Raw genomic sequence first — 18,916 nt, 5'->3', positions numbered from 1 at the left:
GTGGTATTATCTACTTTATTGTAATTGAGCCATATTTTCCAGAATTCACATTCTAAAACAAAACTCATTATAACATTCATGATAGCTTCCATAACTAAAACTATAAAATTTAATGATTCTTTTAATTAAAAAAAAAGATTTTATTTATTCATGAGAGACACAGAGAGAGGCAGAGACATAGGCAGAGGGAGAAGTAAGCTCCCTGAGTGGAGCCTGATATGGGACTCAATCCAGGACCCCGGGATCATGTTCTGAGCCAAAGGTAGATGCTCAACTACTGAGCTGCCCAGGGACCCCAACATTTTTCTGTTTTAAACTAAGATTGACCATGAACAGGTTCAGATGATCATAAATTGATACCTTTAGTTGTCTTTTTTTTTTTTAAAGGAGGATTACCATTGAGGTAATATTAAAGCCGGCTAACTTACAGCATTTTTTCCCCTTTTCCACCCCAAGTAAGGATTTTAAATGTCTATAGTTAATTTGATTTTTTTGTGTGGCTTTGTTATCTGGTTAATGGAAATCTACAACATCTTCCTGTTACAGAATTTTAAAAAGTGTATTCACATAGAGTAGAGAATTAATCACTTTAAAGCCTGTAATGAAATGCAGTTATATTACCACTAATCATTTTATTTAATAATCAGGTTTATATGTTATTTTTAAATCATGCTCTTACAGCTTTTCTACTTTCGGACCAACCATTTTTAGTCAGTAGTTCAAATTCATTTATTTGTTCATAGCTGGAGATTTAGATTTTGGAGTCATTATAATATAGTGGGAATAATATTCTAAATCATAAAGTGAATAAAATATTCCAGAGACCACATAGAATAAGAGGAGAAATACCAGAGATGAGATGTTTTAAGGATGAGCAGAGGTGGAAGAAAGCAAATCTGTATATATATGGAATATAGAACTCTTCTGAGGTGACAGTTTGCTTAAGGATGCCTTCATTTGGTGTTTCAAGTTCTTGAATTAGAGGGTCAAAAGAAGATTGCACATGAAAATATAAACTAAAATGAAATTAAAGTCCATACAGAAAAATCATAGTATTACAGGAGTAATATTACGGTCCTTGATTGTCCTTAGAGGCCAGGAAACCATTCAGGTGTTTGCAGTGGGAGGTTGAGAAAGGAAACAAGCAGTCACATTGAGTCAATTTAGCCTAAAATTGTATTTAATTATTCTGGTTTCTTCTAGCCTTAAATTTTCTCATATGGTGTGAGGTGCCTTTTATGGTCAGTTTTACAGATATTCTTTTGTCAGCTGGATTCTTGATAGTATCCAGTGTTATGTGTCTGGTCTCTATGTTAGGGAGGTTCCTTCTCTGTATCTTAGGATGGTGGAGGGAGATTGTCATCTAACAAAAGCACTGGTAGACAGGAGACAGAGAGACTAATCCTGTGGCCTTTGATATGACCTTTAACCTCACTGTTGCTCAGGGTCTTTATCTTCTCAGCATGGACAGTAAGAATGCTTGCTTGCCCCAGGTTTTAAGTTTGTGGTAGATTTACCCTAAAAATATGAGATGTGTGAAGTCAATTTTATAATTAAAATTGTTACATAAATTATAATTATTTCTTGTGGAATAGTGATATTTTACTTATTTTCATGGATGATTTTGTGGTCATTGTTCAATATGCATAGAGGCCTTTCAGACCATTCATATCATATCATCTGACAATCTCTTGAATTCATTTTGTATTTTGATTTAGAGATGGAAATTTGCTAATAAATTTTTTAGCTTTATAGCATAATATGTAATAATTTATATCCCCATATTTCATTTTTCAGAAGTGGCACACACTCAAATCTAGAAAATCTGTTCAGGGAAAGGTGACATGGCTTGCTTTGGTGAAGATATAAACAGGGCAGTGTGCTACTTGTTCTATTTGTATACATACAGTATTTTTGTTATTTTTTGTTTCATTCTTGAATTATGTGCTTCTTTTTTATCTTTATAAAATTGGCATTGAGTTATTTCCTGAAGACATTCATATTAAGAGCACTCTTTAAGTAGAGGAATGATAATTTTAGAAAATAATAAGGGAATGAGATCTGGAACATTTATAAGTTATTTCCAAAATTATGAATTTCCAATAGTGCAAACTGTAAGCCCCCATCCTAAACCTCCTAAATCAGAAATTTTAGAGGGTGAAGTCCAGCAACAGGTATTAATAGCCATAGCTTTCCTGGCGATTCTAATGTCTGAAATTTTGAGAATCACTGCTCTACTTGATTAAATTCTGCTACAGAATGCAATTTGAATTCCACTCTTGTATGTGTGGAAAGCTCAGTGCAACTCATTCCCCACTGAAAAGGTAAACTAAGCTGCTGTTGGTTTTGCTAATTCAGAGACCTAATATAGTTACAATAGAATTGTGTATAAATGTAAAACTGGGAAAATGTTAAGCAGATATAGGTCTAACTTTTAAGGACTTACTCAGCTTTAAAATGATGTTTTTCAGATTTGCTAAAAAGAGAGTAAACTACCAGTTATGCAACCTACATTCATTCATAAAGATACAGACTAACATTTGCATGTTTAAAAACTGAATTTACTTTTATTCTGCCTTAGTGATTAGTAATTTCTAGGTAGAAAAAAAAAATCTGTCAGTATCATCAGAAACTACTGCGTAAACTGTGTAAACCTAATCTTTGTGTCCTGGAAATTGAGAATATAGTACAGTTTTCTTTAATTTCAGTTTCTTCCTTCTTCTCCCCAAAGGAACACTTCATTTACAAACACCAAAATCTTTGTGTTGAAATCTCTCTCTCTCTCTCTCACCCCCAAGTATTTAGAAGAACTCTCATTAGGTACACTTAATATATTATTTGGAAATTATTTGTAAATACTGATTATACTAGACTAATCTAGGGGTGTTTTCCTTATATTCAAGAAATACTGCATTACCTAACCCTTTGTAACTTATAGAAGTTTATGTGGTTGAATTTTATAGTGATAGCTGTGCTCTCTTGTATGCTTATATCAATGTGAGAATGGAATTTAACTTTTTCTGCCAGAAGTAATAAAGGGGATGATAAATGTTATTATAAAATAAATTGAATTTATATCAACACAAGAGGATTTAAAAGTCTTATGCTTTTTCCTGGCAAGATATTTACCATGTCATCTTTCTGTTTAATTGCAAATTGCAGTAACATACAAAATATAGTTTACTACATGCCAATATTTCTTCTTAGTGAATTTTTCTGTTGAACAATTTGGAGCATGTTTTTCAAAGAGGAAATATTTGGCTTGTAGGGAGAAGTGGAAATCCAAGCTTAGATGTCTAAGGAAGGAAAGTGTCATATAGGAAACAGTTATGGTTAAATACTTGAGGGAGTAAGACTTGAATCACTTGGTAAAATGACTATTTGATAATATTCTGGTAATATTTATACTCTGGTTTCCTTCATCAATTAGATTAAATGCTTGTGTAATTCCTTCATTGATCTCAATGAGGAAATAGTTGAAATATTTCAGTGCTTTATTATCTTAATATTCCACAGACTGTTTAAACTCAGGTCTTTATATTTTGGAAGGTGTAGTGTTCTTGCAGGTGGGGAGGATTTTAATAAATGTCTGTTTATTACAGCAAATGCTTCTCAAGTAGCAGAATTGGTTGTGACTTACTTTCTGATATTACATTTTGTTTCTATGAAGTGTCATATATTTAACTCCAGTGATGTAATGTTTCAAGTATTCGTGCATCTGATTATGTGTATAATTTTTATAACTTACAGCTGTGAAGTACTTTCAAATTTTTGTTGTATAGGCATCATAGCAGTCCTGATACTCATTTTTTCGTGTCATCTTTTCATAATGATTTGAGGGTATATCAACTCAGCTGTCCTGGGCTGTAAATTATGTATTCCATTTGTTACTCAGGTACCCTGCCTCTTATTTTAGCCCTAAAAAGAATTTGTCTGCAGAAGTATCATTGTCCTCAAGTACAGATGAAGTCCAACAGGTGGTTAATAATAACTTGAACACATAGGGTCAGGCTATCTGGGTTTGATCTAGGCTCCACTACTTCAAACTCTGACCTGGAGACAGTTTCTTCATCTGAGTCTCAGTTTCATTGAAAGGACAAAATAATACCAGTCTGATAGGATATTATTATAAAGATTAATAAGATCTAATATATAGAAACTTCTTGGTATATGGAATGTGTTCAGTAAGTATCACATATTATTATTAAGGAAGTTATTTAAGGCCACTTAAGTGGTAGGAAGTACACTGGTAATAGTACTCCACATTCATATTACTCTTCTGTTGCTGTCTAACCGAGGCTAGAAATATATACGTGGAAGTGACTAGTATTAAGGTAGCTCTAGCAATTTTAAGAAGGGAGAGGTAGTGGGTATGAGGTCAGATAGAGGATAAACTTCGTGGAAGGGCAGAAATTGCCTAGTATGGGTCAAGAGGCTCAGACATAGATAAGATTTCTAAAAAGTCACAGTAGTATATTTTTAAAAAGAATGTGAAGGGAATTCATCTTTCCTAGACTCATCTTTGCACAGTATTTACTTAAATCCTTTACTAATTATTAACTTTAAACATAAGAGCAACAGAAATATTTTTAGAAGAACTCTCCATTGATCTTTCTTTAAAATGTGCCTGTTGCTTTTCCCTTACACATATTAAATATTTACCTCCCAACATTTACAGTTGTAAGCATTGGTGTTGAAAAAGAGTTTCTTCTCTTTATTTTTTCTTTCAAGTTCCTGTAATACTTTAATTAAATCCCATTCAGCTACTTAATGTTTCTGACATTCTTCTCTAGTCATTTATTTTCCATAATTTATATTCCCAACTAAAGGCAGAGTCTGTTTGATGTCCATTTATGTTGGCCAGTATCCCTAATACAGGGTCAGAAACAAATCATAGATTATTCTGAGATGAATGATCTTGGTGGTCCAGTAACTCTAGCTGGAACTGACATCAATTCTATTAATTAGAAATTCATTTTAAAAGATTCCTAATATGATAATTTAGACATTTCAAAATTTGATACTAGTAACATCTACCCATTTTTACAATTACTTTGCTGCTTTTTACAATGTGAGGGTTTTGTTGTTTTCTTTTTAATGGTGCATCTTACTGACATATGGTAACCCTTAAATGGTGCCTCATACTGGAGCTTTTAAAAAGTAAGAGAGTGTAGATAACCCTGACATTGTGAGCTTTTAATGCATTTAAACAAATTTGGCCGTTAGAAAGCAAGCAGCAGCAGAATAGGAAGGGAGAAGAGACCTTTTTTCTCTTGTCTCTTTCAATGAAGATGAAAGCATTTCCTTTGGTCCTGATTAACTGTTAGATCAATTTATGTACCTCAATTTTTTTTTTTTTTTGCCCTAAGGAAATATGTTCTCTGGCCTTTTGAAATTGTTACAGAGGCCAAACTTTTGGCCTCTTTAAAAGAAGTATGTTTCAGGTTCTGCAAAGGCAAGAACTTGGCATAAGATTGCGGTGTGACACATGCACTGATTTACCAGAAAATATATTTCAGCATGAAAATGTGTTATGTGTGAAGCTTTACTCAAACTGAGAGAAAATCTGGTTATTAGTAAATCTAGTTTTCCACTGAACCAGATTATCTTTGGCACAATAGAAATCTAATGAAATGAGTCTTAAAAAGAATATTAAAGTCTGTGCTTTTTTTCTTTTTTTTTTTTTTAAGATTTTACTTATTTATTCGTGAGAGACACAGAGAGAGAGAGAGAGAGAGAGAGAGAGAGAAAGAGAGGGGCAGAGACACAGGCAGAGGGATAAGGAGGCTCCATGCAGGGAGCCCCACGTGGGACTCGATCCCGGGTCTCCAGGATCAGGCCCTAAACCACTAAGCCACTGGGGCTGCCCTCAAAGTCAATGTTATTTAATGATTTCTCGTATTTAAATATTGATGTTTAAAAACAGATCAGGAAATGGAAATACATTGTGATTTTATAAAAAAAGGCTATACTTTTTAACAAACTAGCCTATAGGATCTGGGAAACACTGCTAATAAAGTTACCATTTATTGAACTTCTGAGCTGCCATATGCCAGGAACTTCACATATATTCTCATTATTCTTCAGAATAACTGAGCAACATGGTTTTTTTGGGTTTTGTTTTCAATTACCAGTTCACGTTTTGGGACATAGGCTCAGAAAGCCTACACATTTAGTAAATGGCAAAGCTAAGATTTGAACTTCATTCTGTCACTTACCAATATTAAATGAAATGATATTTGAGAGTGCTTGGAAAAATTCTAAGTAAGTACACAATAGCTCTTACTACTCTTCAGTTGTGTTGCCTCCCAGACTATACAAGACACACGCACACACACACACACACACACACACACACACGAGATAAAGAAGAGAGATGACAGAGAAGGAGAGAGAGTGTTATAACCTGCTACCTCCAGGAGTAAGCATCCTGCCATGGCATCAGACTTCCCCTTATATATATAATCCACAAGCAGTTAGAAGATAATAATGGAGAAGCCACTTTAAGAAACGGAATATGTAGAAATAAACATAAAAGTTAATATGCAAATCTTTTTTGTGAACAATTTCAAAATACTCTAGTGGGACAAAAAATACAGATTTAAACAAAAGGAAGAACATGTTCTTGGATAGAATGATTCAAAATCATAAAGATGTTAATTCTTCGTGTATTGATTTACAAATTTAACAAGACTCTAGTAACAATACTACTTGCTTTTTACTCTAAAGCTAGACAGAAGGATTCTAACCTTAATGGAAATATATTTCTTAATAAGGCTGATGGTTGATTCTTCCTCCTCACCACTATATGTTCACTGTTTAGATATGTATATATTGATAGTAAAATCATTTTTACAGGTCATGTTCTGAGGAACCTTATAAGTAAATGAGTAAGAGTGGGGAGAGTTTTTATAGCAGCACCATGCAGTTCTTTAAAACTCTTAAGTTACATGCCAAAAATCCTATTGAGCTCATCACAAATTATTTTTAATACTTTATTGTTTTTTAATAAATTATTTATTGGTAATTATTTTTAGCAATCTGTCCACTGATTTGGAAACCACTTATTGACAAAGGATTATACTTAGTCATTATAGTACTAGTGGACAGTATTTCACATTGTGTCTCTGTTAAGTATATGGAGATTTTCCATTACAGCCCTTTGAAGTCACTTACTTGAAAAACTACTTACTATATCATTGCTTTTCCCTTTTCTGCATAGTTGCATTACAGTCCTCCCCAACTGACAGAAATGAAGTCCAGGAAAACTGTAGAACAAAATTCAGAGAAGGTCTGCATCTGCAAGAAGGAGAATTCTTATTACAGGTAAATTTTAGTAAATGTAGTTTCTCATAATAAAGACATGGTAAATGAAAGATTAATGAATCAGTCTTTTAGTTACTCCAGTTTATTTAGAACTCACCCAGTATTTCATGTCACTTCATCTGAACTGCAATAGTGGTGTTGTGTCGCTAGTATGTGAAAAAATGTAATTGTATCAAGTAGATTAGAAGTCTACTTAGCGATTTCCCTGTTGTATTTCTTTAACTAGAAAGAACTCCTAGATTATTTCAAAGGTTCTCATTTAAGACATTGAATTTACATACGCTTTTTCAGGAGTACCACTTTATTAAAACAGTTAATTACATTTACTTAATAGTTCAATATTGCTCCTAAACTAAATTTCATTTTTCATTATGTTCTTATAACTGTATTGTCTCTTAGCTACGTCATGTCGTATCAACATGCTAAAGTTTTTTCTCAACAACTAGAAGCCCTAATTTTTGCTTTAGAACTCGGAGAGTTTTTAGATTTGTTTGTAAAACTATTTTATTTTTTTTTCACTCTATTTTTTGGAACTGATACGATGTTTAATTCTCATCTAAAATTCTCAGGTATTTATTTTGCTGAAAAAAAAAGGATAGAATGAAGATGTGTGCTGTGCTATGTGCTATTACTATTATGTGATCATTTTCAATTCCATCCAGTGAACAGAGTAAAGAACTTAGTTTCCTTTTGTGACAGAAAGTAGCTGCAACTTTTACTAACTCCTTTAATTCATTCTGAAAATGTTTATGTGTAACTCAATAATTTTAACATTTTTTATTATTTTTGTAATTGTGAAAATTAACTTTTGCTCCCATTAGGTTAAACAAATTAAATGTATTCAAGCATGAGTCCTCTTCCTGGCCCTGGCTGAGGATCTTTATTTATATAATAGCTTCAAACGTAAAGACTCCTTATTCAGGTCATAGGAAAACATTTTTATAATTGCTGCTTTATATGATTAAACACACACCTCGGGTTCTGGAGTAAAGTAATAAGGAAGTCCTACACTTCAAGAGAAAATAAACAAATATGGAATGCTTAACATTTGATAAAGCAGTTTAAATTATGGGCCAATGATTTTTTCCCTCCTAGAATATTTAGGCAAATTGTATGCATATACTATGTCAAGGACAGAGAATAAAAATGATATTAATGCAAGACTAGTATTAGTTTTTAATTTTCTGAAAATTGGAAACATTTAGGTATTTAAAATAAATGCATCTGTTACAAATTATGTTGGATATCACTTGTAAATTAGTTTCCAATAGGAAGCATTGCATATTATATGATTTGCTAGGACCCAGTTGGCTGGATCTCGTCTGAAACAGATGATCAAGAACATTGTAGACATATGAAAAATGGTGTATTTCATTACATACAGTTGCCATAATGACATCTAACTATACTTTCAACATGTGGTTATCAACCAAGTATCCCTAAGGCATAGAGAATGTTTCCAGAGATACAATATACTACTTGCCGTGACATTTTTAATGAGAAATCATTTCCTTTAGTTTTAACAAAGGAGATAAAGAAAATGTTACATCGTGTTTTATTGCGAAAAATTTAAAATACTTTCAAGCTTAGCTTAAATTCATTAGTATTATATAAGGTTTAAAAATAAAAATGACTTTCTCGGGCAGCCCAGGTGGCTCAGTGGTTTAGTGCTGCCTTCAGGCCAGGGTGTGATCCTGGAGTCCCGGGATCGAGTCCCACGTGGGGCTCCCTGCATGGAGCCTGCTTCTCCCTCTGCCTGTGTCTCTGCATCTCTTTCTCTCTCTGTGTGTGTTTCTCATGTATAATAAACAAAATCTTTTAAAAAAAATGACTTTCTCTTTTCATTATCCATCATTTATTTCAGTCATTTTCATTTGTTTAATCATCTTCTGCCTGCTGCTATTTACTATCATGCCTATCAGAATCTACAGCTTCATTTTTGAGTTAGCAGAAGTTGAAACCATAAATAACACTATCAGTTGCAACTTATTTCTCTCATATTAAATAGTAAGTGAACCTCATCATGATTTTCAGATAAGTAGTGCAAATCTTTGTGACTAATACTAAAGAATAATAATCTCTTTCATTAATATGTAATTAACATATTCTGTTTGTTCACTAATAATTCAATATAAGTAATAACCTTCTTCCAAATAGTATTTAAGATCTTTTGAGAGATACATAAAATTGGCATGCATATATTCTTTTTAAAGGCTTTTTTGTTTTATTTTTGACAATTAACATTTGTCTAAAAGCTTGTGATACTGTATCTTAAATTATCTTTGTGCTTTCTGGCATAAGGAGTTTATTGGAAAGTACTAAATTCATTTCACTGTTTGAACAATCATGACTCTCCACAAAAGAAAATGCATATCATCAATGGATACTCTTCTCTATAAAAAAAGATATTTCAGAAGGAAAAAAATACAAAATTGGGTGTAACTGCTAACTGAAATTTAAGACTATTTAATTTTGAAGGTGTTATTAAACATTTCAGTTCCCGGTGGGTGCCACCACCATTCATTTGAGGGCATTCACCAGTACTATAGCTATGATCTCTGAACACCCAAAGCATGAGGAAAAAGAAACCAGTTTTTTATTGAAGTTACTGTGATTGAACATTAAGTTTAGCTGTCAGCTTTTCCTTACCTAAATCAAAAGGTATAAATAGATTCTTTTCATTCCACAGTATATGGTATATCTGTGTTTATGAGATGTTATCATTTTAGCCATTTTAAAGAGAGATTTTTCAGCAATAAAAGTGATAACCGTAACTGAAGTCAGTTTATGAGTGGCAATATTGTTATTTAGTCACATTACTAATTTTATAATCTTTTTCCTTGTAGGCTCTGAATGGCTTTGTGCTGGTTGTCACCACAGATGCTTTGGTCTTTTATGCTTCTTCTACCATACAAGATTACCTAGGGTTTCAGCAGGTAAGTATATTTTTCTCAAGCCATGCAAAAAAAATTTTTTTTGGAGAATTAACTCTACTTTTTATGTATTGTATGTTTTAGGGACATAAAAGATAATTTGTATATATAAAATATCAATCAAAATATGCTTTAAAGTAAAAATATATTTTTAGCTAAAATTTTTATACTATTAATTTACTACAAGAAAATTTACAATTTTCTTAAATATTTATGAGATTCATACATATTGTGTTTCATCTTACACTTATTAAAGACTCTTATATATAAGAAACATTCAGGTTAGGGGCAGATACACTTTGGATGGGGGGCAGACAAGGGAATATTTGCCATCCCATTAGTTATGGATACCGGAGGGCATACGGCAACTGTGAAGTGAATGAAGTGATATGTAAAGGTACAGGCAAAGTATCATAGCTTAAACCTTTAATTCTGTCTTAAGCTGATAATGGAAACTTTCCTGAAGGAAATGGTATTTAAGCTAACCTAAAGAAAGCATAAGATTCAGGTGGGTGGGCAGTTGTAGAGAGAACACAGGAAAGAAAAGGTAGAACTATGTTAAGCAGTAGTAGACCAGAAGTACTTTAAGAGATGAACATGTTTGGTTTGTTTAGTGTTATTGAATAAATGGTGCATAAATGGAGTGGTGATTGTCATATTTGAGGGACAAAAATATTTGGTATAATTTGAGAACAGTTTGTAAATACCCTTGAATGTTAGCTATTCTTATGTGCCAGCATTTTTAAATTCTAATATGTGTAGGACTCACTTAAACTTCATGTAAAACTCGAAAATCTTTGGGCCTTACTTCCAGATAATCTGATTCAGTTTGGGTCAGAGTGGGGCCTGTCAGTTTGCATTTCTCACAAGCTCACAGGTGATGCCAAGGGTGCTGGTTGGAATAGCAGCGTCTACAGTGTTATATAGACTGAAATTTAAACTATGTTGTATACACAATAGAAACCACCAAGAGTCTTTAGTTTTTGTTAAGGGACTGTGTATGCTGCAGTCTGTGTTTTAGATGAGAACTCTGGCAATTGGAGAATAGATGGCATTAAGATGGTTTAATGCTAGATTAAGTACACAGGGAGGTTTAGATAGCTAAACTCGATAGATAGTGGAATCTGGCCCTGCCACAAAGCCTGACTTACTGAGAGGCAAGAGGTAGAAGAAGGAATCTAAGCTGGTAAAAGCATGATCCTTTACTCTTCTGGAGTAAGCTAGAAGTAAAAGTTTAAAGAAAATCATTAGAGGACAGTGAAAGAAATACATAATACTTTTAAGCGTTAGAGAAGTCTAAGGTGCTAGATTTTCAGACAAGGTTTTGTGAAAGAAGTAGGATTTAAAAGATCAATAAATTTAAAATGAGCAGAACTGAATGTGTTGCAATTAAGGAATGAGAAGATGACTTAGTTGGCTGAAAAGCATTCAAGTAGGGAAGTGATGGTAGTTAACTTTTGGCTGACCGGTTACAGTGTTCTGCTCGCTCTAGCTTTTCCTATCTTGGATGACTAGAGAGTTTTGCGACCATCTGACATACATTTGTCACTGCTGACAAGCACTCAGTAATCTAGCTACGTTTTGATATTAATTTAGTAAACCACGTTTTTTAAATCAGTACTTTAAAAAAGTCTCCTTGTATCTTTTTTCTTTAGTCTGATGTCATACATCAGAGCGTATATGAACTTATTCATACTGAAGACCGAGGTGAATTTCAGCGTCAGCTACACTGGACATTAAACCCTTCACAGTGTACAGACTCTGGACAAGGAGTTGATGGTAAGAATGTTTGCCAAAAGACAGTATGGTGATTTCTTGATAACAGTTCTCTGAAAGGAGGCCAGAACCTCTGGGAGATGTATAACTCTATGGTGAAGGTTGGAAAGAAGTAGGAAGACATTAGTCTGTGGTTGTAGGCTCCAGCCAGATAACAAAGAGCTTAGTGACCTAAGGAATATTTTGACAAATTATTGATGAATTTCAAGCAAGAAAGTGTTACCATACTCAGTAATATATTTTAATTTTTTTTAAAAAAATTATTTATTATTTATTTGATTGATTGTGCACAGGTGGGGGAAGTGACTGAGGGAGAGAGAGAGAAGCTGATTCCTTGCTGAGGAATATTTAGGGCTTGGTCCCACACCCTGAGACCACGACCTGAACCACAATAAGAACTGGATGCTTAACTGAGCCACCCAGACGCCCCTCTCAGTAATATATTTTATAAAAATCACATATAATATTTTGAGAGACTGGAAGGAATGTGTAAGGTTGATACTCAAGTATGTATAAATTGTTCTGTCTATCGAATGGACCAAATAAAAAAGCAAAATAGAATATGCAAGTATAAAAAAACTTTTCGTAATCCCTGGGTAGCTCAGCAGTTTAGCACCTGCCTTCAGCCTGGAGCGCGATTTTGGAGTCACGGGATTGAGTCCCACATCGGGCTCCCTGTGTGGAGCCTGCTTCTCCCTCTGCCTGTGTCTCGGCGCCTCTCTCTCTCTCTGTCTCTCATGAATAAATACATAAAATCTTAAAAAAAAAAAACCTTTTCCCTCTGCAGTGCTTTTAGAAGTCTAGGAAAGTGGGCAGCCCGGGTGGCTCAGCGGTTTAGCGCTGCCCACAGCCCGGGGCGTGATCCTGGAGACCTGGGATCGAGTCCCACGTCAGGCTCCCTGCCTGGAGCCTGCTTCTCCCTCTGCCTGTGTCTCTGCCTCTCTCTCTCTCTCTCTGTGTCTCTCATGGATAAATAAATAAAATCTTAAAAAAAAGTCTATGAAAAGTGTTAAGAAGATAAAAGGCATTGGAAAATATAGATATTTTTGACAATAGAAATAAAAACAAAACTGAGTAAAGTTCTATGTAGTAAAAGTGATATTCTGTGCATTTTAGTTTCTTTTCATTAGCTACTCTTCTGAAAATGAATCTTTTTTGTATCAGAACAGAATCCAATTTAGAAATTAATGCAAATTTCAGCTCTCCAAACACTTGATTGTACGGCAAAATGCGTAAATTTGTGTTGCTATTATTTCTACAGACGCTAATGGGCTGCCACAGCCAGTAGTCTGTTATAACCCAGACCAGCTTCCTCCAGAAAACTCTTCCTTAATGGAAAGGAGCTTCGTGTGCCGACTAAGGTGTCTGTTGGATAATTCGTCCGGTTTTCTGGTAAGGTGCAAAGTCTTATGATATTGGCAATTTCTATTAAGTTTCAGAAAGCAAAAAAAAAAAAAGAAAACTGAAACTACTTTCTTTGGTTAGATTTGAGTTTGATATTTAAAACTCCTTTAAGAAATAATTTCATGAAGGAAAGTAACTTAAAAATTACTTTTTTCAGATTTTAGTATCTTCCATAACTCAAAATCTTAATCTTTTAGGATGTAGTAACAAAGACTGAGTGAAATATCATAGAACCTTGATCCTGCCTATTTTCAGGATTTCATAATATGTAAGACAGAGAACTTTGTAGCCCTTTTTTAGGAGCAAAATGCTTACCCTCTTTGGATTTAATCCTTGCCAGTCAGAAATATTATCATAGCTTTTTCTACACAGCTACAGTAATTGCTATCTAAAAATGATTGTATATTCGTGATTGCAGAATTGTCATGTGGTATGAGCTGCCATTGTGTAGCTTGAACACCTGAACAAGATAATCAGGGAGCAAGCAGGTTTAGCAGGATACTCAGAGTGGAAGGAGTCTTTGTCCTTAAGATAGTGCACTCCAATGGGTACAGAAGAGAATATAAAGCATGATACATATTACTTTTGTGAATTATCAGGACTTTGAAATAGATAATAAAATCTTAAATATTAGCAGTTATTTTTGTTGATGTGTTTATTTGTGAAGGTAATTTTGCTGACCCACAGTTAGAATTGTGCTTTGAGGTAGTTTTCTTAGTACTGATGATCAATTAATATGTATTTCTGAGATAGAATTTGTATACTTGGGTCTTTTCTTCCTTGTGTTGCTGTCATATACTGAGGTCAGAATCATTGCTCAGCCTGGTTAATACACTTCTAAGCAACTAAATTGATCATTTTCACATTTAAGTTTCTTTGTTTCCTGTCTTCTAAAAGTGCCCTATATTGTTAGTAGAGTTCTACATTCTTTACATGATTTGATTATTCATTCTAGCATCTTAATAAAATTGCATTTTATCTCTATATGAAAGATTACCATAGGTTATGAAATAGACAGTGAGCTATGGACTATAGCTTATCTGTATTTGAAAATTAGTATGTACTTGATGACTTTATCACTATTCATTCATTGAGGAAATATGTACTGAATGCCATCGTGAGGGGAAGGAAGGTATTAATAACAGGGCAATTGTGAGCTCAGAGAAAGATACAGATAATTTTGTTGTGACAGCTCCCTTGTCAGCCCTTTTAGGATAGTGTTTGTACTACCTGTGGGGATAGTTGTTAATGGGCTTCCTGTGAAGAAAAGAATGAAAATAGCATTAGTCAGCCTCACGAACTTTTATGGAATTATCAAGACTACTGGAAATGGCCATGATTGAGCCTTTTGAAATGAACAATTTTTAAGCATTAATTTTAATGAACTGGTTTCGGTTTTCTAAGGCAATGAATTTCCAAGGGAGGTTAAAGTATCTTCATGGACAGAACAAGAAAGGGAAAGATGGTTCAATACTGCCACCTCAGTTGGCTTTGTTTGCAATAGCTACTCCACTTCAACCACCATCCATCCTTGAGATCCGAACCAAAAATTTCATCTTTAGAACCAAACACAAACTAGACTTTACACCTACTGCTTGTGATGCCAAGTAAGTAAAACTTTTTCAGTTTTGTTTCATTAAATATATATTTTGTTGCAGTAAATCTCTTAGCATATGAAACATAGAGTATACCTTGTAATGTTTATTATTATATGAGCGATTATTTCATACTCTTTCACTATAGCCTCTTAAAGTAATTTCATCAGGCTCACAGATCATCTTAAAATTTTTTACAATACTTATCACAATTTCTGTATCATAAAGATGACTTGCTTATTTTAGTAATAAGATTCAGTATTCTGATGACATTTATTGTTGGTTTATTTTACATTTTTAACACATACAAACTTTGATTTTTAGTTTTAGAAGTTTAGTAACTTCCAGAAAATTATGAAGTGGATTTGATATTAGCATTCTTATCATATCAAAATGTAAAATTGTTTTTCTTGTAACTATGGGATTGCAGACCGGTTTGAAAAACTTTGTCCCTCAAAATGGAGCATTCTAACATTTTTATTACAGATTCTTTTTTATGTATGTAACTCTGTTAGATTCATCTTCCACGCTAATTTTCATGTTCTTTGTTCAAGAGATGAAAATCATCTAAAACTTAAATTAACAGTCATAAAAAGAAGAAAGCAGTTACATGAATTGATTGTTTCTACCTGCTACTGTTAAATTCTGAATGTCAAGGAAGACACAATGCAGAAAAGAGCATATAACTAATTTCTTATTTTACCTTTTTTTTAAACAGAGGAAAACTTGTTTTAGGCTATACTGAAGCAGAGTTGTGCATGAGGGGATCAGGATACCAATTTATTCATGCTGCTGATATGCTTTATTGTGCTGAGTACCATATCCGGAGTAAGTTGTATTTCCTTGTATGCATGCCTGAAAAGTGGCATACATTCTGGTACATATTTCAGATTATTACATAATGTATTTAAGGTAACTATTTGAATAAACTTACACTTAGTGTCATACCATTATGATAGCCCTGGATTACACTCTATTCTAAAGTGCTCTATAGCTGCCACACAAGAATATAACAGTTTAATTACTAGGAAAATGACCATTTGTCCAACATTTTATTTAATTTTTAATAGCATTTTAAATGGTATCATTAATTTATAAATCTATTAATATATATTAACATTTTATTACACAATTTTTAAACATAAATGATAGAAATGTTCCCCTTTTAAAATGAAAATAATTTTTATCTTTTTGTTTTCCCCAAAATGTATACTCTGTAGTTTCATGTATTACCAGGATTTTCTGACCTATCTTCCCTTTAACCTACTAAATAATAAGTTTAGGCTGAAATAGAAAAAAACAACTTTGAACAACTGTTTCTATGCATTTTAATAAACTGTGCTTAAAAGTTGTCAAGACATTTATCATATTTGATGATCAGTACATCGAAAAATATGTTAGAGGGGCTTTGTTTCAGAGATTTTCTTTAGTATGTTGATTTTGGGTTTGATAATTTTTGTATTTTATTTTAGTGATTAAGACAGGAGAGAGTGGCATGATAGTATTCAGGCTCCTTACCAAAGACAATCGATGGACCTGGGTTCAGTCTAATGCACGTTTAGTGTATAAAAATGGAAGACCAGATTATATCATTGCAACTCAGAGACCTCTAACGTAAGTACAAAGACAAAAATGTCTCATATTTTAATTTTTTTAAATGATACTGCTTATAAATCCTCTTACATGAAAACTTCCAAATAAATCCTATGAGAGTTTTCTCTGGAAATAAAAGTTGAAAAGATAATATGTATAGAAAGAAGGCATAAGTGAAGGACATTGAGAAGATAGAATTAACAAACTTTATTGAACAACCAAACTTATAGAACTACAGAAGAGAATTAACAATGAAAACTCCAGGGTTTTATTGTGGTATATGAAGATGAAAAGTAATACCATCTGTAAAATAAAATAAATCTAGAAGAATGCTGTGTTTAGTATACTTTCTAAGCAGGCAGTGGTTTTTAGGTTTCTTACATATTCTATAAATGAGTATTTTGTCAAATACTGTATTGCAAATATTTTCTCCACTCTAGAGAGTTGATATTTCTGTGTGCTTTTTATTAAGGATCAATGTCTATATTCCTTTATGTGTATATCCAAGTGACCAGTAACATTTATTGAAAAGGCCATCTTATCCCCCCTGCACTGAATTTTAATTAGGGGATTTGCCCCCTATCTCTTATTATTGCTAGACTGAATTCCATGAGTCTAGTTGTCTATTTTCACACCAACCACACATTGTCCATTGCTCAATCTTTATAATAAATCTTGATCTCTGAGTGTATGCTCTCCATCATGTCTGTTGAGTTTTTTTGTTGTTTTCCTTTAAGACTGTCCTCTGTTCTTTATATTTCCATATATATTTTAGAAATCAGTTGTCAATTTCCACCAGAGTATCTGTTGGGATTTTGAATGGAATTACATTGAAACTATAGCTTATTTTGGGAGAATTAACGTCTTCATAATATTGTTCCAACCCGTGAACATGGTGAATAAATGTATGTACATGGGCATATGGGTACATGGGTATATATACCTGTCTTTGTTTGAATAATGGGTTGTATTTTTCTTACCCAAGTCTTATATTTTTTTCTCAATTTTATTTCTAGATACTTGAACCTTTGCAATGGTATTCTAAATGGTGTATGTATAGCAATTTATTTTTTTTAAGATTTTATTTATTCATGAAAGACACAGAGAAAGAGAGGCAGAGACCTCTCTCAGGTCTCTGAGAGGCAGAGGAGGAAGCAGGCTCTGTGTGGGAAGCCTGATGTGGGACTTGATCCCAGAATCCTGGGATCACCCCCCAAGCCAAAGGCAGATGCTCAACCACTGAGCCACCCAGGTGTCCCTGTATAGCAATTTCTAATTGTTGGTTATTTTTATTTTATTTTATTTTATTTTATTTTATTTTATTTTATTTTATTTTATTTTATTTTATTTTATTTTATTTTATTATTTTATTTTTATTTTTATTTATTTTATTTTATTTTATTTTAATTTTTATTTTATTTTATTTATTTTATTTATTTTATTTATTTCATTTCATTTCATTTCATTGTTTTTTTTAATACTGTCTTGTATTCAATGACCTTACTATAATCCACTTTTTCTCAAAAGTTGTCTGGATTATTCAATATTTTCTAATATATACCATGTATGTAATTTTTTTCTTTTTAATCTTTAGATATTTATTTTAAAAAAATTCCTTTATTGCACTGGTTAGGTCCTCCATAAAATGTGAAAGAAATAATGATACTGCGACGCCTGGGTGGCTCAGAAGTTGAGTGTCTGCCTCTGGCTTGGGGCGTGATCCCAGGATCCAGGATCTAGTCCCACATCGGGCTCCCTGTGAGGAGTCAGCTTCTCCTTCTGCCTATGTCTCTGCCTCTCTCTCTATGTCTCTCATGAATGAATAAATAAATCTTTAAAAACAAAAAGATAATGATATCAGGTTTCATTTTTGTCTTCTTTCCAGTCTAAGGGGGAAACTCTTTAGTATTTTACTGTAGAGTATGATGTTTGTGGTAGTGTTTTCTTTTGCTATTTATATATACATATATACTTTTTTTTAATTTATAAGCTTCTTTTCTCTCTAGTTTACTAAATATTATCATCATGAATGACATTGAATTTTATTAAATACTTCCTCTGGATTCATAGACATGATGATGATTTTTCTCTTTTATGCTCTATTGTCTTTTTTTCATTGTAAGATCTATAGTGATTAAGAAACATTTCCTGATATTAGAAATTTGTTCCCTGTCTCTTATTATTGCTAGAAGGCCATTAGTTTTGTTTTTTTTTTTCATTAGTTTTTTAGTCTTTTCAAGGATCCAACTTTTGTTGATTTTCCCTATTGTATATTTGTTTTCTATTTCA

The 18,916-nt window shown here is 33.0% G+C and overlaps 1 protein-coding gene across 1 annotated transcript in view; it reads left to right on the top strand.

Moving 5' to 3' along the window:
- AHR (aryl hydrocarbon receptor) overlaps nucleotides 1-18,916 on the top strand; it is a 49,527-nt gene that overhangs the window by 19,062 nt on the left and 11,549 nt on the right. Inside the window, exons 3-9 of the mRNA XM_077856652.1 lie at nucleotides 7,223-7,326; nucleotides 10,173-10,262; nucleotides 11,915-12,038; nucleotides 13,297-13,427; nucleotides 14,844-15,046; nucleotides 15,753-15,862; nucleotides 16,507-16,648. Of these exons, the coding sequence (XP_077712778.1) occupies nucleotides 7,223-7,326; nucleotides 10,173-10,262; nucleotides 11,915-12,038; nucleotides 13,297-13,427; nucleotides 14,844-15,046; nucleotides 15,753-15,862; nucleotides 16,507-16,648 (904 nt within the window). The remainder of the gene's footprint in view (nucleotides 1-7,222; nucleotides 7,327-10,172; nucleotides 10,263-11,914; nucleotides 12,039-13,296; nucleotides 13,428-14,843; nucleotides 15,047-15,752; nucleotides 15,863-16,506; nucleotides 16,649-18,916) is intronic.

The sequence above is a fragment of the Canis aureus genome, chromosome 18 (genome assembly GCF_053574225.1).
Source record: "Canis aureus isolate CA01 chromosome 18, VMU_Caureus_v.1.0, whole genome shotgun sequence".
In the NCBI taxonomy this organism is placed as follows: domain Eukaryota; kingdom Metazoa; phylum Chordata; class Mammalia; order Carnivora; family Canidae; genus Canis; species Canis aureus.
The sequence above is the reverse complement of the archived record's forward strand: the minus strand, read 5'-3'. Positions and strand labels throughout refer to the sequence as shown.